This window comes from Bos indicus x Bos taurus, chromosome 7, assembly GCF_003369695.1.
Source record: "Bos indicus x Bos taurus breed Angus x Brahman F1 hybrid chromosome 7, Bos_hybrid_MaternalHap_v2.0, whole genome shotgun sequence".
NCBI lineage: Eukaryota > Metazoa > Chordata > Mammalia > Artiodactyla > Bovidae > Bos > Bos indicus x Bos taurus.
In genome coordinates, this window is record NC_040082.1 from 1729945 (window position 1) to 1749731 (window position 19787).

The window sequence follows — 19787 nt, forward strand, 5'->3', positions numbered from 1 at the left end:
GCAGCAGCAGAATAGCCAGCAAATATTATTCTTCAGTTTTCTGCATTAAATGTGCAGTCAGGATAGAACACTTTCTTTGTTTGTTTTTTAAAGTGCTAAATGTTAAGAAGAAAAATGGCTCAGTGGTCAATCTATCTTTCCCACACGGCTAGGAATTTTGTGTTTGTATCTCTGCCATGCCACAGAGGTACGTAACAACTCAGCAGCACCCTAATCCCAAATCAAATCTAGCTTCTTTCCATACAGAGCACTTGTCCCCTGTAGCATCCTTACTGAATTTCAACACTGAGAAATTACTGTTCACCTAACACTCAACTAGAAATTGCTAAGTGTCAATAATGATATATGAGTGGAGCTAATTCATCTATTCCTAATAGACGACCATAACATTGAGATGCATTTAGTATGCTCCTCACTACTCTCTCAGTAAGTGCTTAGTCACTGCTACGAGCATCAGCCCTTACCTTGGCCTCCCCGTCGGGTAAGAAGAGGTAGGCACCACTTTTATCCTTTTTACTTGTGGTTCCATACCAGGAAAACTGTACTTTCACTTCAAGACTCTTACCATCTCCTTTATTTAGCATTTCCTAAGGATAAAAAAAAAATTTTTTTAGTATAAGTTAGTATTAAGACATAAACTTACTGTGTCTAGCTACATGCATATGTCTATTTTTAAAAAATTACCTTGTGATAGATTTATAAGTGATTAACATTCAGCCTGTAATATTCACAATTCTTGGATGAACACTCCAAATTTTATACTTAAAACCTCAGGACTGAAAACTTCCACAATAGAACAAAAAGAACACATTTCACCAAAGAAGAAAGACATATACAAATTAAGACATTAGACCAGTACTTCTCAAACTTTCTGTAGTAAAGGAGTGAATTTATTTTTATTTCCACTATGCATGAAGCAGCATTTTGGTGAAGTACAATGAAAGTGAATTAATTAAAAAAAAATTAAAGTGATATGCCAAATATAAACTCATTTTTTCTTATTAGATTTAATAGGCATAAATCTACTCAGTCTAATTACTTTCAAAGTTTCCATAAACATTTCTAAATAGCCACCAATTGCATACTCATCTTGTGGACGAGTACCAACCAGTCCACGGGGCGGCACCTCACAGACCACACCTGTGAGCAGCAGTGGGCGCTGCGGACCACAAGGGGACGGTACACGCAGCTCTCCATCCTTCCCTCCAGAACCTGTGTCCCCTTTTCCCACTTTACACAGGTAATCTACATACGTTATAATAAAAGTGACATGCCTTCTGTAAATTTCAGAACTAGTTGGAACATACCTCCATAAGCCCAGATTGACCAAAGCGCAGCCTAATAAAGGAGTTCTCTAGAGTTATAGCTTCTTGAGCACTTTTTATATTATTCATGTTAAAAATTCCTTCATTTGCTATATTACCATTATATAGGTCATATTTGGCTAAATGTGGATTTGAACTTGATGTTTCCAAAATCTTATACACTTTCAGTCCCAGTGGTGGCATCTCTGCTAGAAAAGATATCTTTAAAGATAAAGGAGAGAAGTTATTAAAGAGAAATGCAATCTACTGAAAGGAAACTATATTTCTAGTACAAATAAGCAACTACTATGTTTAAGAAAGAATATAATACTATTCCATGTTTTTATAACTTATGGGTGGAGTATTCACATTTCTATTTATCTAGGGAACCTAGTAAATTCAAGTGGGTAGGACTATCAAAGACATTAAGGCTTTTATTCAATATACGAAATTATGTGACCATCCTCAATTGTCCCACAGTGCTCTTAATGGATGCTCAGATGGGGAAATGCTCCATGATGTAAGGGTTTACCGTGACAGTGATTTTAGGAATCACTGTACAACACTATGGTAATTCAGTACATTCAAAATGAAAAATGATAAATGTAACAATGTAAACATCAAGCATATTAGTTCATCAATACCAGACATCAATGCCTGGGAGGTCCAGCAGATGCTGAACAGGCACGGAGGAGGCACCCACCAAGGGACATGATCCAACCTTTCAGGAGCTTCTGCTCCAATCTCGAGGCGAGGGGTTTCCTGTAAAATCTGATCAAAACCTGTATCATAGTTTCTTTTCTTTCTAAAGGATAATAAATTCGTAAGAGCAGCCAGCAATGCCTTTTAATTCTCTTTTAGAATCCTTAGCTTTTGTCTGTGTCTTCAGAAATACAGTTTATACATTGAATTTTAGCAGTCCAACATTTCCGGTGACGGGGGGCGCTCAATTTAACACTGCATACTTCAAGACATTTTCCCAAAACACCTAAGACTTGAACCCAGACATTTTTTTCATAATTATATCTTAGAAAAGAAGCATCTTATTTATTTAAAAAGTCTTTCTTTATTGGGATATTACTGTAATCTTTGCAATGAAAGTTGGAAGTATCCAGTTATTTAGAAGGAGGTATTTATCTTCTTTTCAATACTTCAGTTCAGTTCAGTTCAGTTCAGTCGCTCAGCCGTGTCCGACTCTTTGCGACCCCATGAATCGCAGCACGCCAGGCCTCCCTGTCCATCACCAACTCCTGGAGTTCACTCAGACTCACATCCATCGAGTCAGTGATGCCATCCAGCCATCTCATCCTCTGTCATCCCCTTCTCCTCCTGCCCCCAATTCCTCCCGGCATCAGGGTCTTTTCCAATGAGTCAACTCTGCGCATGAGGTGGCCAAAGTACTGGAGTTTCAGCTTCAGCATCATTCCTTCCAAAGAAATCCCAGGGCTGATCTCCTTCAGAATGGACTGGTTGGATCTCCTTGCAGTCCAAGGGACTCTCAAGAGTCTTCTCCAACACCACAGTTCAAAAGCATCAATTCTTCAGCACTCAGCTGTCTTCACAGTCCAATTCTCACATCCATACAAGACTACTGGAAAAACCATAGCCTTGACTAGACGGACCTTTGTTGGCAAAGTAATGTCTCTGCTTTTGAATATGCTATCTAGGTTGGTCATAACTTTTCTTCCAAGGAGTAAGCGTCTTTTAATTTCATGGCTGCAGTCACCATCTGCAGTGATTTTGGAGCCCAAAAAAATAAAGTCTGACACTGTTTCCCCATCTATTTCCCATGAAGTGATGGGACCAGAGGCCATGATCTTCATTTTTTGAATGTTGAGCTTTAAGCCAACTTTTTCACTCTCCACTTTCACTTTCAATACTTACAACTCATTAAATTGAGTTAGGCAAAAAAGTTCAAAATTTTACAAGGAATCAGAAAAGAGTTACAATATACACACTTACAAAAATGAACAATATACATACTCATAGTGCACTAAAAATAACATGTAATATACACACTAACAAAGATGTTAATACTTTGGAAAACAAAGGATCTATTTTCCTTTAGAGTCATTTCACTGGCCAGTGAGGGGGGCTTCCCTGGTGGTCAGCGGTAAAGTGTTCACTTGCCAATTCAGGAGATCTGGGTTCGATTCCTGGGTCGGGAAGATCCCCTGAAGAAGGAAATGACACCCCACTCCAGTGTTCCTGCCTGGAGAGTCCCATGGACAGGAGAATGGCAGTCTACCGTCCACGGGGTCCCAAAAGAGTCAGGCATGACTGTGCAACTTAACAACAGCAACATTACAAACTATACCCTGGCTGTGCCTCCTTCCGCTGCATGGGGCGCGCATACCTCGTAGGCTGTCTGTGAGACGGTTGTTGCTGTGTCCCACACTGCACTCATTTGGATTTCCACAGGCTTTCCTGAAGCAGAGGACACTTGTGCTGCGGATGAGCTCACACAGACTGAGACTACAGAGCTTCGAGCTTGTTCTGAAGGGTTATAGACCACGAGATACCTGTAAAAACAGTTGCTTTACTAGTGGGGTCTCAAAACATTTGTCCTTTTTTCACATTATTTGTAAGATTTCAACTCACAGATAAGCATAAAGCCAACCCAAGGAGAAGAATTTTCAGAAACATTCCAGTAAAACTTTCAAAGAACAGGCAATTTTCATCACAACAAACACCACATTGTACAAAGGGCAATGAAACAATGATTCACTTTCTAAGAATGAATGTTATACAAACGGAAGACAACAACAGGACTGTTATCGCTATTTCTATGTCCTAGAGAATGACTTATGTACATATGGTTTTATTAATCTGAAATAAGCAGCCCTATACAATATCCTGATCCTTGCCTAATCTGAATACAAAAATATATAAATTGCCTGTTTGCATTTTGAAAGTGAAAGTGAAAGTCGCTCAGTTGTGTCCAACTCTTTGTGACCCCATGGACTATACATACAGTCCATGGAATTCTCCAGGCCAGAATACTGGAGTGGGTATCCTTTCCCTTCTCCAACCGGGGATCAAACCCAGGTTCCCACATTGCAGGTGGATTCTTTACCAGCTGAGCCACAAGGGAATCCCTTAACATTTGCATTTTAGTCACAATTAATTTCAATTAAAATTCTGACATTCATTTTAGAGGACTAACACACAGTGAAATATATGGCTGTACATGCAGCCACACGTGTATTTTATAAACAGGGGTCCCTATTATCCCAGAAAGTTGGTCCCAGAAGAAAGATCATTTGAAGCAAATTCACTTAAAATAAGAGGCTGAAATCTTATAATAAATAGTGGTAAAAAAATTGATTGGAACTTAACTAGAAAAGGGAAATAAAGACTATTAAAATAAGTTTAGGCAACATTTGCAAATAAGTGCAGTTCTTAGAATGAAGTGGGGTTTTGGCAAAATTTTTCCAATAACACCTTATATTAGCACACATCCATCAAGTAACATTTAATTTTTACATGATGGTTTTAAACATAACTATATTTGTTAAGAATATTCAAGGTCTTAATCATTTTTCCTACAGTTAGTTCTCTCTCGATTCTTTGATATTTAGATAATTGTCAGCTGAAGCCCTTAACAGCCTTGGTTTCCTCAATAGCATTAGGTCCTCACCGCTTCACGGCTTTGCCTGTGAGCAGAAACGTTCTAGATTACGTCACAGACTTCAGGAATTATGCATTCTTTGTAAGACCTATGATTTTACTTTATAATATATTTACAACATATTATCTTCAAACACAAGAAACAGCATTTCAGAGAGGATACCTGACTAACAATACAACTGATTCATTCGTGAACACTTTGATGGCATTTCCTGTACTTTCACGTACATTCCTGTACACTCCCGTAACTTCAGGAGCACAGAGTCAGGCAGCCAACCACGCCTCCCTCTAACCCGGTAGGTACTCTAGCAGACAGGGTCCCAGCTACCACTGTCTGCTCAGTGCATCTCAGAGTCGAGCAGCACGTGTCCTGCACATTTCAACTGCATTGCAAATGGTTCATTAGGAAATAAATACAGTGACCAAAACGAAAGTGAAGGATAAAGGAAAAGGTGGATGTAGCGTGAAACCCATAAAACGTTGACTCGTACGTTATCAGGAGAAGCACTTTTGATTGACTCAGTATTGTAATATACCAAAGGTAACAACATAAGAACGTCTTTAGCTCCTTTAGACTTGCAGTATACCTCAGGGTGACGAGCTGTAACGTCATTTGCGTTCACTGAGACCCCATGTATATTTGAGAAAAGAGCATCAGAAGCATGCAGTCAAAAACAAGACAAAACAAAGCAAGACTCTAGGTAACGCACTGAAGCCCCGAAGTCCTAGACCAAACCCCACTGTGTCCATGAAGCAAGGAGAGGGAGAGCACCGCCCCTGAGAGGCGCGCTGGGCAGACTCCCCTGAAGGCATCTGCCAGCCCGTGAGTGCCCGCCCACCACCCTCTACCGGAGCGTAGGTTTCCCCGACGGTTCTCCAGCCACACTCACACCTGGAGAGCCACAAATGCCAGGGGCTTCAGCGTTACCAACTAGACTGCACTACCTCCCTCAGCTGCGCGAGGGCAGGAAGGCGGTCAAGGATCGCTCACGCCTAGCATCAGACGTGCAAAGCAGAAATGAGTGGCTTACTACTGAACCCCACACGTCCAGAGGCTCAGCGCCAGTATGAGAAGAGCTCTCTGTAGTCTGTGTTTGTAGGCTGAAGGCTTGGGCCAGCCTCCTAATTCTGTAGAAGTCCTGAGGAAGACCTAGGAATGGAGTCCAGAATTTCCACTGCAAATCTCTGGATGCCCCACTACACAGAGCTGGTCATAAAGGATCTGATAATAAAATACAATGCATCCAACAGAGAGACTTAGGCAGCAAGCATCCAAAACACTGATTCTTTCTGGTAAGAAAGAAAGAGATTCACACTTTCAGCAAATAATAATTTTAACCATATATTTCACTTTGTACAGTAATAAATAGATTTTTATAATATGCTGTGAACTAGGTTCTGTTTTGTTTCGTGTTAGTAGCTAATTAGTATTTGACCATAATGATGTTTCTACTGTACTAAATGATTATGTAATTATCATGCCAGGAATCTATTCAAAAGCAAAGTGTATGGAGTATATAATGAGTATAATGCTGCACTAAGAAAAAATTTTTTCCACATAATTAGAGATTCTCAGCACGTTCAGGAGCATCACAGCACACAGTTGCCTGACACACAAACTCCTATCCATGTATGCTTCAAGCAGAGCACAGAGAAAGCACAATCATACGTGAGTTACGCTTCGGGGCAGGTAAGCACACCACCACAAATGAAGCAGATCTGCATTGTCACTGCTGTGTGCAGTAGTGAGACACTTGTTACACTGCCAGTATCTCCAAACATGAGACTTTTTAAACCTTTCAATTATGAATGCAACCAACAGGTTTCATATTAAACTATCATCAGTTCAGTTCAGTTCAGTCGCTCAGTCTTGTCCAACTCTTTGCAACCCCATGAACAGCAGCACGCCAGGCGTCCCTGTCCATCACCAACTCCCGGAGTTCACTCAGACTCACGTCCATCCAGTCAGTGATGCCATCCAGCTATCTCACCCTCTGTCGTCCCCTTCTCCTCCTGCCCCCAATCTCTCCCAGCATCACAGTCTTTTCCAATGAGTCAGCTCTTCGAATGAGGTGGCCAAAGTACTGGAGTTTCAGCTTTAGCATCATTCCTTCCAAAGAAATCCCAGGGCTGATCTCCTTGCAGTCCAAGGGACTCTCAAAAGTCTTCTCCAACACCACAGTTCAAAAGCATCAATTCTTCAGCGCTCAGCTGTCTTCACAGTCCAACTCTCACATTCATACATGACTACTGGAAAAACCATAGCCTTGACTAGATGGACCTTTGTTGGCAAACTAATATCTCTGCTTTTCAATATGCTCTCTAGGTTGGTCATAACTTTCCTTCCAAGGAGTAAGCGTCTTTTAATTTCATGACTGCAATCACCATCTGCAGTGATTTTGGAGCCCAGAAAAATAAAGTCTGACACTGTTTCCTGTCGGGAGCCGGTGAGGCATTCCACTCGTGACAAAGGTCATGAGGAAGGAGGCTCGGCATACGCAAAGGTGGGATCGAGCCTCAGGAGTCCCCCTGGATATTCCCGAGCATCTACCCCCAAAAAACCAGAGTCTGCCTACTTTATTGCTTTGTGCTCTCACCTCTGACTTTACTGGGGGCTGTCCCCTACCATCATCTCGCTCTCTCTGTCAAAGAGTTAACTTACAGCTCCAATTAATAAAAGTTCCTGGGCAATTAGGAACGTTTAAATCCAAACCCCTCAGATAGCTCTCTAACTCGCCTGACAAGTTTACCCGGACTCCTACAGCTATGCATACAATTGTTTACAGTCTCCCAGCCTCGAGAGGCACGGGAAGCTTAAGATATTTAAATAGCTTAGAGCCTCTCAGAGAGTCAGAAACTGTCAGAATAAACTAGTAAAGGATTTCATTGATGAGCCAATGTTTGTTGCCAAGTTTTCACATCCCCTGAATTGTATCCTTGAATGTGTATTAATTAATATAGTTGGTATGTAGAAAAAATAAGTAGTGGCCTTGGTGTTAGTAACTTAGACCCTTAAGGTAATAAATTCTTTCCTTTGTTGTAAACACATTACACATCCACCCTATAGGAATGCAATTTTATCTTCAGAAGATGGCGCCAAACCTTAAAATAATTACTCTTAGAGAAAATAAGTCTTTGTTGATAAGTCTTCGTCAAGAGGCATAAAATGTTAATAGGCCTTCTGGCCAGAAGATGATGTAAATCACCTAAACCATTTGTATACGATAAATTTGCAGGAAAGAAACCCTGGTTTTTGATAAGGATCAAAAACTGCTGACTCTGCATCCCCTATTATCCTCTATGTGTAACTTAGTGTATAAAAGCCCCTGTTGAAAATAAAGCTATGGGCCTTGCTCACCAGAGCTTGGTCTCCCCATGTCATTCTTTCTTTTCACATTCTGGCTGAAGTCTCCATCTGGAGCGCGGAGGTCCTCTGCGACCATTTATTTGCCTGGGCTTCTAAGACCCACTCGAGAAGGTGTCTAAGGTGGGGCACCTTCTGCTATTCGAGAGGGCGCCTGCGGCCTCCGTGGTCAGAGCTAACCTGGTGTCACGGGTTATATTGATTTTCTGTGTAAACCAAGCTACTCAGCCTCTTTTCTCCACTGAATTTTCCTACTGAGCTATCCTCATTCTATTACTCTTTATATCTCTAATTAACATTTGAATAGGTCGCCAACGCCGTCTCCCCTTAGAATACCCTGGATCAGCCGGGGCTGGACCTCAGCAGTTTCCCCATCTATTTCCCATGAAGTGATGGGACTGGATGCCATGATCTTCGTTTTCTGAATGTTGAGCTTTAAGCCAACTTTTTCACTCTCCTCTTTCACTTTCATCAAGAGACTCTAGTTCGTCTTCACTTTCTGCCATAAGGATGGTGTCATCTGCATATCTGAGCTTATTAATATTTCTCCCGGCAATCTTGATTCCAGCTTGTGCTTCTTCCAGCCCAGCGTTTCTCATGATGTACTCTGCATATAAGTTAAATAAGCAGGGTGACAACATACAGCCTTGACGTACTCCTTTTCCTACTTTGAACCAGTCTGTTGTTCCATGTCCAGTTCTAACTGTTGCTTCCTGACCTGCATACAGGTTTCTCAAGAGGCAGGTCAGGTGGTCTGGTATTCCCATCTCTTTCAGAATTTTCCAGTTTATTGTGATCCACACAGTCAAAGTCTTTGGCATAGTCAATAAAGCAGAGATAGATGTTTTTCTGGAACTCTCTTGCTTTTTCCATGATCCAACGGATGTTGGCAATTTGATCTCTGGTTCCTCTGCCTTTTCTAAAACCAGCTTGAACATCTGGAAGTTCATGGTTCACATATTGCTGAAGCCTGTCTTGGAGAATTTTGAGCATTACTTTACTAGCATGTGAGATGAGTGCAATTGTGTGGTAGTTTGAGCATTCTTTGGCATTGCCTTTCTTTGGGATTGGAATGAAAACTGACCTTTTCCAGTCCTGTGGCCACTGCTGAGTTTTCCAAATTTGGTGGCATATTGAGTGCAGCACTTTCACTTCCAGGATTTCAAATTTGCATCATCTTCCAGGATTTGAAATAGCTCAACTGGAATTCCATCACCTCCACTAACTTTGTTCGTAGTGATGTTTTCTAAGGCCCACTTGACTTCACATTCCAGGATGTCTGGCTCTAGGTGAGTGATCACACCATCGTGATTATCTGGGTTGTGAAGATCTTTTTTGTACAGTTCTTCTGTGTATTCTTGCCACCTCTTCTTAATATCTTCTGCTTCTATTCGAGCCCATCTTTGCATGAAATGTTTCCTTGGTATCTCTAATTTTCTTGAAGAGATCTCTAGTCTTTCCCATTCTGTTGTTTTCCTTTATTTCTTTGCACTGATTGCTGAAGAAGACTTTCTTATCTCTTCTTGCTATTCTTTGGAACTCTGCATTCAGATGCTTATATCTTTCCTTTTTTCCTACTATCATACTCATTAAAAAATAATATTTCATCCACACTGACAAAAGAAAACAGTAATATACCTGAAAAGGGGGAATAGTTAATTTCTATTTTGCCTCGGAAGAAACTGCATAGGAAGCTCAGACCTATTTCCCCCCCAGTCTCTCCTACATTTGCCTTGGCTTCCAATCCGCCTGTCACCAAGCAGCTTCCCAGTCCTCATTATGACACTCAGCCCCCATGACTTGGGGCTACAGGCAATTATCTCATGTCTCTATCTATATACAGAGAACAACCTTCACGTCATGCAGACAGAACACTCATATGTCATCTGCCAATCAAATGAGAGACTATGATCTATCGTGGCTGAGAGAAAACGGGCAGGAGAAACATCTGCTTGTTCATGTCAGATCGGGAATCATTTTATGAAGAACTAGAATTCCACTGTAAATGTGATTCTGTGCTTGAAGATTCTAATGAAGAGGAGTCTATTTAAAAGTCCCTAACTTCTTTTGTAGAAATGATTCGAGTCATGCTAAGGCAACAGTGGTCCTCTGGGTCCTATTTTTTGGCCGATCTAACCAACACCTGCTATAAACCAATGACTAGGGCCAGGCGGACCTCCTCCCAGGACTGGACCCAGGGCAGCACGAAGGAAGAGGCCCCCTGGTGAGAGTGCCACTGGAGGCACCACCCACAGAGCTTTCCTGTACGCCAAGCTCAGTCCAAAGACTTGTGACCTACAAGACATAGCGTTTCATCCGTTACTGCACAGTCAGGAGAGCTGAGGTTCACGAGGTCAGGTATGCTGCAAGACTCCACTGGTTAGAGGGGCCAACGGGCTTAGCACTCAGCCTCACCCCTCACCATCCTGACCACTGGACTCACAGGACATGCTTGTAACAACCATTCTGACAAATGGGGTTTCCTGTGCAGATTCCCTTAGCTCCAAATTTACTTGGGAAAAACTCCACAGATGTGAAGACAGATTCTTCACTGATGCCAAAGATCCCCACAGACATTCTCTCTTCAGAAAGCTCAGGATGAACAAAAAGCTATTTACATTTCAGTACATTTGTGAAAGAAAACTTATCAACTAGAACAATGGAATAGAAAATCTTATATACCAAAGAGTATATAAGAGTATATACTTACATGTAAGTATATAAAAGTATATAAGGTCATTTATCTTATGACCTTACTGCATATTCAAACAACAGTCAAAAACATTATTCAAACGATATTAAAAAATATTAAAAAACTAACTATAGTTTTAAAAAACATTAAAAAATATTACATGCATTTATGGAGGTGAAAGGAAGACATAAACGAAAAATGCCACCTGTTAGTAAAGTTTAAAACCAATTAAACAAACACCAGGTTATATGAAAAGTAGCTGGTACTTCATGCGCCCAGTGCAGCACCTTGCATGGAATAGCATTCAGTAAATAGCTGACGAATGACTAAAACAAGGCTCTCAGGGGGGAGACTCTATCATTTGTGAATAATACCTACTAGTGTGGAGCTTTATGGTTTTATCAAATCATTTTCATTTTATTATTTTAATTCCTCAAAAGATATGATTGAAAAACTATGTAATTAACCCCTCTGCAAAGATGAGGGCAATGACAGATTCATGATCAAAGGGAAAGTTAACAATAAAAGCAAAAACTAGAGTTCAGTCTGTCTGATTATTAATCAATGACAGCATATTAAAAAATTCACTTCAAACAATATATTCAACTTCTCTAAATAGCCTCATTAGTGGAGCATAATATAAAGAGTAGTAACCTTTACATTAAGTTATTCTGAATACGAAAATATATAGCTTTACCTGTTTACAAAAACTACAATTTCTAAATATGAACTTATATTCATATAGTCCACCTAGTTTTCTAGTTTTAAAACATAATGCTTACCATAATAGCCATCAGAATAAAAATCAAGATATTATAAAACCAAAAAGAAGCCTTTTTGAGATACATTAGACCTTCAAAAATCACAATCAGTTCTGTGATTCCTAAGCTCTGGAGTCAGATACATTCAAGTTCAAAAGCCAACAATCATACATATAATTTGAGAGGCTTTAAGATCCTTATCTATAAAATCAGGAGACGAGCTTGCAGTTAGGGTTATATAGTAAAATGTTTGGAAAATCCCAGGGCTGAGACCTGACACAAAGAAGAATATCAACAGCAATTAAATCTCTCCTTTCTCCTGCAAGAACCTCCTGGTGTCCTGACCAGGGACCCTGGTATACAAATCACATGGATGGTGGGATGGAGGTTTTAATCAACCCAGGTCTCTGAGCCACCTCACATGCTTTTCTAGGTAAGGCATACGTAAATCTAAATGAGAGAAATTAACAAAACCACACATGTTACAGACACCTTCAACAAGAGTTCAGATAAGATGTGGGGAGGCAGTGGAGATAAACGGGTGCACAGAACACACGCATGTGCAGTCACCACGCGATGGCCGGCTGCTTTAGGAAGCAACACAGAACGGACAGAGGAGGGCGCCTCCTGCCACGTGCAGTCACAGACCTGTGACTGGCCGCACAGTCCCTGTGCTGAGTATTGCTGAGTTCAGTACAAGAGAGGAGGTAGTAAGGACTCTGTACACTCTATGTACAGAGTGTGCTGCGATACACACAAAGATGGCAGTCAGGATAGAGAAGGCGATGGCACCCCACTCCTGTACTCTTGCCTGGAAAATCCCATGGATGGAGGAGCCTGGAAGGCTGCAGTCCATGGGGTCACGAAGAGTCGGGCACGACAGAGGGACTTCACTTTCACTTTTCACTTTCGTGCATTGGAGAAGGAAATGGCAACCCACTCCAGTGTTCTTGCCTGGAGAATCCCAGGGACGGGGGAGCCTGGTGGGCTGCCGTCTATGGGGTCACACAGAGTCAGACACAACTGGAATGACTTAGCAGCAGCAGCAGCAGCAGCATGGTTAAGAATCAACCAGGAGAGGATTCAAAGTAGAAATTAACTTTACACAAAATAAGCAAAATGTATACAAAGAGGCTGACAGAGCTTTATTGAGGGACATAAAAAATGAAGAGAAATATACTTTTCTAGGTGAGAAAACTAAAATACTGTAAAATATACAATTCTCCCAAAATTACTTCATGAATTTTATGCCATAAATTCATGAATTTATGCCAACTGCCAACCAAAATCCCAATGAAATCCTCTTATTGGGAGAAAGGGAACAAAACAATCTTATGATATTTCTTCAAATAGATGGAAAGACGTATGGTAAATAGATGCACTAAAACATAATGCAACATTGATTCTCAGTGAATCAAAAACTTAAAGACGGAAAAAAACGATAGAAAACAAGTAGGAAAAATAAATGTAAAGTTTGCAGTACAAAACATCTTTTTAACCATAATAGAAAATACAGCAATAAAGTAAAAGGTAACAGATTTGATAACAAAATGCTTAGAACATTTTCTATATTAAAAAGTGAGATTAAAGAATGAAAAAATAAAAGGAGACCAAATTCAGGAAATCTGTAAAGTGTTCTTAAAAGTCAATAGAAATATAAGCACTCAAGTGGAGAAAATGAGGATTTTTCTTTCACCAAATTGAAAATGAACAATAAATGATGCTTCCACTTCCAGCAGAGGTAACATAGTTGATGACAAGAGCTTTCACTTCTACGGGCCAACTAGGAAACCAGATAAAATACAGTAATCGTTTGCTTGAAGGCAACAGAGAATCACTGAAGAGAGAATTTCAGAGAAGAGAGCTGCCTTCTCGAGCCATTTTCTACTCTGGGTTGTGCCAATTCTCAGCACAGGAAAGGCTGAGTTCCATGCAAAGCCCAGTACAAAGCCTAGAGGAGCTTCACTGCGCGGGCAAAGAGGCTAAAAAGCACTTGGAGGATACGCAGGAGGCTTCATGTATACACTTGGCTTTCCCATTAGCTCACGTACCAAACATTGGGAACTGCCCAGAAATCTAAACAGAAAGCTTTTGAAAAGTAGAGCAAGACACGAGATTTTAGAACCTGCCAGAGATAGGGCAGCGTGTGGAAGGGGCCGCAGGCCAAGCACTGCAGGTGACCACGAGAAACTGATGGAACGGGAAACGGGGCAGGCTGCGGTCCACGGGGCCACCAAGACCCGGACACGCCTTCAGGACACAACTACAGCAAGAAGAGACAAAGGCAGGGACCAGGCGCGGCCCTCGGAGCCTCCACAAGGGACAAGCCCTGCCAACACTTGTCACCCAAGTGAAACTGATTTTCAACTTCTGGCTTCTAAATGTTTAAGATAATACATTTGTGGTTTATCAAGACACTGGGTGTGTGGGTATTTGTTAAAACAGCACTAGGGAACAAACACACCGGGTCATACTGCTCCTCCTGAAAACGAGGGCCAAGCTCCGGTTTCCCAGCACAGAGACCACCGCACACAGAAGAGAAAATCCCGAGTGCTGGAAACAGGAGCAGGAGGCAGGGAGGGCAAAGGGCAGTGGGCAGAGCTCCAGGCTCCTGGAGCTGGGCCCAGGAAAGACTAAAGGGTGTCGCTCTGACCCCTCTCCCATGGCGGACTCCCTCCTGCTTTCTCATCCGCCGGCTACAAGGTCTGAGGAGCCCAGATCTACACTGTCCCTGAGCAAGTGCACACAGCTAACAAAAACCCAGAAGCAGAGGAGAAAACTCCCAGCCCTGCATTTCGTAAAAATCAAATGATTAACAGTCCCTTACACTGACCAAGGTGGTTATTCTTAACCTTTTAAAATTCTACTTACTTTTTAACCTTTGAATACCTTACACAGACACCATTCACTGAAGAAATGTACATACGCCCAAGACTTTTTCATATAAGTCCCAAGGCCTCTCAGTTTAAAAATCCTTCTATTTCTAAAAAACAGGCCTTCTTAACTAGATATTTAATGGTTTTTCCATAAAAACTTTCCTAGAAACTATATAATAACCATCACACTTCTCTTCCATGACCAGATATAGAATTTATACTAGCAAGAGGAAAAATAAAACACAATGTTTTCTGGAAGCTTCCAGTTGATTCAATAACATATATTATTTGGCCTCATTTAAGAAGAAAAACAATTCAACACTTAGGAATAGAACACTTTCATCTCAGCAATCAAAATTAGGATTTTACTTGAATACGTAGTGCATAATTGTAGCCTGAATTTCTTAACACGTGAAAGTTTATTTCAGCAATTTTTCTACATTTAAGAGAAATAAATTAAAATTCATGGACAAGAATGTTATACATCTAATCTCATGGGAGTCATTCAGCCAAGGACAAGATCCGGAAGGAGTGAACAAAGACGCTGCCAGCGTGAAGACGCTTCATGGACCAGTGACGACGGCGGCGCCTCAGCCTGCTGCTGCCAACCAAGCGCTGGGCTTCGGAAGACGCCTCACTAAATCCAGAGACTCCGTAAGACATTACTAACAAGACTTCTTACGTGAGACGAGTAACAGGCAACCGCTAAGTAACTATTCCAGAAAGTTCTACATTACAAGATGTTACTTTGTGTAGAGAATTAAGTTTGCTTATAATACTAATAGGCAAAGCAGTAAATCAAAAATAAAATTGTAAAAAAAAACTGCCCCTTAAGGGAATATTCTTACTACTTTTAATTCAAAGTAAAACTGACTTGTGACAGAGTTTTTCAGATGTTAGTCAGTTCAGTTCAGTCGCTCAGTCACGTCCGACTCTCTGCGACCCCATGAACTGCAGCATGCCAGGCCTCCCTGTCCATCACCAACTCCCAAAGCTTACCAAAACTCACGTCCACTGAGTTGGTGATACCATCCAACCATCGCATCCTCAGGCATCCCCTTCTCTTCCCACCTTTCAAATGTTAACAACAATAAAAACAATACCAAACAGCTAGCACTGATGAGCCTTTAGAACAGGGCCTAAAGCATACAGGATGTGCTTTCCTTAACTCTGTGCAGCTTTACAGCCAGCTTATGAAATCCTAAAACCATGCAGAGCCAGGAATCACAATGAACCAGCCAGACCCTAAGGTCTCTCGGAGGCAGAGCAGGCGGCCCGCCCTTCTCCAGCGGGTGAGGGCCTTGGGGTGCACGTGCTGGAAGCAGAGGTCTAGCCCGGCTCCAGCTCTCCAAGGCTCTCAGAACGCTCCTTGATCAGGCAGCTCCATGCCACTGCACCTCAGCAAAGAGCCCTCACTCTGATGGCCCCCAACCAGTTGCAGGGGGAGGATGGGGTGGACGGGCTTTCTTTAAGGGGGTGAAACAAAGGCTACTTCTCTAAATGGCTCGAACAACACACAAGCTGCTCCCTCAGGAGTCTTACTTTCTGTGGGAGGCAGTGAGAATGCGCGTGTGCTTAGTCGCCCGGTCATGTCGGACTCTCTGCGACCCCATGGACTGTAGCCTGCCCAGCTCCTCTGTCCATGGGGATTCTCCAGGCAAGGATACTGCAGTGGGTTGCCAGGCCCTCCTCCAGGAAAAGTAAAAGTATTAGTCGCTCAGTCGTGTCCGACTTTTTGCGACGCCATGGACTGTAGCCCGCCAGGCTCCACTGTCCATGGGATTCTCTAGGCAAAAATACTGGAGTGGGTTCCCATTTCCTCCTCCAGGGGATCTTCCCAACTGTACATAAAGGAGACTTCATTAATGTGCATTAGAGGATACCCCAGGTTAACTGTCATAGAAAACTGTCTATGAGCCTTTAAATTCTATACCAATTCTACACCAATTCTATACCAATTCTACACCTCTAGTTGGCCAACTGTTTCTTTATTTAGGTTTTAAGGTGAATGACCTGGGGCTATTTGTTTCCATCAACCTGACTGCGAATCTAAAGGCGCAGTTGAAACGTCTATTTTTCTTGCCATCCTCAGAAGAGATTGCTGCAGATCTACTCTATGATTCTCATTCTTTTCAGCTTACAATACACATAGCTTATTATTTTTTGCAACCTATGTCTTATAATAAAGCAGTGCTGAAAAATTAAATAGAAGAATGTTCAGTCGCCATATAGGCTACAAAAATGATTTGCTGGTGGTGATTTTTAAGCTTGATTCTAAATAGATTTATGAAGAATGGCACTTGGAAGATGTGGTTCAAATTTTGCTATTTAAGGTATCTTGAAATTATAGGCTCACTCTCCCTAAAATTTCAAAAAGCGTAGAGCTGAGGCTCTCAAGGGTATAGCAGTGATAACAGCTTTCAGTCATTTCTAAAAAGCAACATCTCATAGTTTTCTGTCTCCAATGGTTCTCTAATACACTTGTAGAAGGAAGGCAACAGGAAACCAAGAATAAAAATATCAAACCCAGGTCTCCTGCACTGCAGGCAGATTCTTTACTGTCTGAGCCAGCAGGGAAGCGCAAGAATATGGAAGTGGGCAGCCTATCACTTCTTCAGGGGGGTCTTCCCGACCCAGGAATCAAGCCAGGGTCTCCTGCACTGCAGGCGGATTCTTCACCAGCTGAGCCACCAGGGGAGCCCAAGCTATATCACAGGTCTTCATTTTGCAATATTCATGATATTTTGGAAAATAGTTTCTTTCTCCTATGTCCCAATTATTGAACCAACTTGGTTATTTTCTAGAGTTTTCTACCTCAAAACTTCCTTTCCCAGTGTTTATGCAAGTGAATGCTTTATAAATGATTTGTATATAACAGACAACTAAATGTCAGTTGGACATAACCCTGGGGATTATCCACAGCCCTCTCTTCTTCAAGATATACTGCAAAAAGAACTAACGTTTAAAAACATAGAGCTGGCTGGTGACAGAGGTGGGACCAGAAGGAGCCTCCAACTCTCAGCCCGCGCTCCCTTCACAGCTCTGCTCTTTCCAAGCATCAGACAGTGAGCCCTGCCCAAAGCCCAGCAGGATAGGAGCAGAGTTAGTATCATAAATGTTACCAGGATTCACAGCTGCAAATGCAACTCAGTACCATAAAGTTTTAACCCTCACAAGTACAACTACATATTTCAGTCTTTCCTACACTGAGAAAAGCATTTCTAAAAGCAGAAATAAAACCACAACCAAAGTAGAATCAACACTTCATTTTATAATTTTTTAAAACAAAATAAGGTTGAAAAATCTTGCAATTGTTCCCACTGTATAACAGAAAATAGCAAATCAATGAAAAGGATAAACATTTCTATCCAACTATTCTAAAATTTTGATACTAAAGCAATAAAAAGAAACAGACACAAAAACTGTACGTAATTTGGCTGACCCCAAGAGCCTTGTCACCAATTAAGTTCCCTTCACTCTGAGATAGCTTTGCCTAAAACAAAAATACCATCTGTTTTACCTAAAACATTAAGATGTTCTATTTTCTTGTCAATTCAGAAATCACATCTGTAGCCATTTTCTGAAAAGACAGCAAAAGACATTATATTTATGGGTGACTGCATAAGGAATGATGTTCAATCAAAATGTAATTTTCATCTACTAGAAGAACATTTCATTTCTCCAGTGACTATAATGCCGTAACTTTGGAGGAATGCACAGTACATAAACAGGCTGATTTTCACAAATAAAAAGACCTTAAAAGTTAATGCAGTAAAATAAGGTTGTTTTGTTGCTAAAGACAAAAATGGCAAATGTTTGTATTCACTTTGCATCTCCTTGTTGACAAATGAAAATGTATCTTGTGTGAGGTTTTCTGGTGAAGAGCAAACAACTTTTTATTGGTGCTACATCTCTTCATGCTAGTGAGCCACCTTGTAAGAGGTAAAAATACGAAAACAACAAAACAAAAGCACTCTCTCTTTTCAAAACACTTTTACACAACATCGGTTCTAGGACAGAAACTCTACAGTCCCAAGAACTGACTGAAGAAGATGCAAAACACTCGAGAAAACGTCACTCACAGTGAAGAAGACACCAAGCCACAAGGGATAAAGAACACGTTTCTAAGAAAAACACTCACACCATCCAAACACCTACAGTACTCTGAGTATATGTTAAGCACCTACAAAATATCAAAATCTAAAACCAAGTACATTTTAGTTCAAAAAGTACCTCAACTTCACATTTTGTTTTCTTGCCTAAAAAATAAAATAAAGCTACTCTCCAAATAAGGGTGAAATAAGTCCAAAGGCTCTATTTAAAATGCTTCTTTTACCACAAAGCTGTGAAGTGCTCTGAAGTCCGAGGTGGGCTTGAAGCCCTCCCTGACTTGTCAGGGTCAGGATGCCTTCACTAACACCCTTTTCCTTGTTCCTCTGGTAGTGCACGGTTTATTAATCTGCATTTAGAAGGAAAAAAATCTGGTTCAGAAGAATGGAAGACTGAAATAAGCCGCATCTCCTCCGCCTATGCTCTGCACTGCTCTGAATCATGAGCTTTGTGTTAGCGGTTTCAGAAGACACAACGGACGCTGGGAGGAGGAGCGAGATGACAGAGGACCAAGAGCGCACAGAGCCAGGAGACACACGCAGCTGAGGAGTCACACTCGCACACGTGCCCGTCCTCAGACCGGACACAGACCGCTCAGAGCAGTCACGCATGTGCCAGGTATCGAATCTACCTCAGCACTTCCACAGTGTGGGGCTCCAGCTAACGGCGGGAGAAGCCTGGGCGCTGCAAGCGGGAACAGAACAGGCCACTCAAAGTCGGCATTATCTGGCAGACACACCAAAGCTAACGCTAGCTCTTCTTTGACACAGTTTCATCTCCTTTACAAATTTTTCTTAGATTCTACAAATTATTTCCAAATATCATAACTGGAAATTATTATAATCCTTCTTAGATACAGGTGACAGTCCCCAAGCTAACTCTGCCTTCGTATTGTAAGGTATTAAAATAGTATCATACTTTTACACAGACAGAGGCACACGTTACTTCTCTCCATCTTCAGCACTTTCTTGACTGTGGTCCTTGGAGTAATTATAAGATGTTGTATGCAATGTGCAAAATCACTTTAATTTCATTAGACAAATCACACAA

The 19787-nt window shown here is 41.4% G+C and overlaps 1 protein-coding gene across 1 annotated transcript in view; it reads right to left on the minus strand.

The window, feature by feature from the left end:
* The window catches only part of MAN2A1 (mannosidase alpha class 2A member 1), a 211600-nt gene that overhangs the window by 53701 nt on the left and 138112 nt on the right, over positions 1-19787 (minus strand). The window contains exons 13-15 of the mRNA XM_027545470.1: positions 3661-3826; positions 1308-1526; positions 465-587 (exon numbers count right to left, since the gene is read on the minus strand). Of these exons, the coding sequence (XP_027401271.1) occupies positions 465-587; positions 1308-1526; positions 3661-3826 (508 nt within the window). The remainder of the gene's footprint in view (positions 1-464; positions 588-1307; positions 1527-3660; positions 3827-19787) is intronic.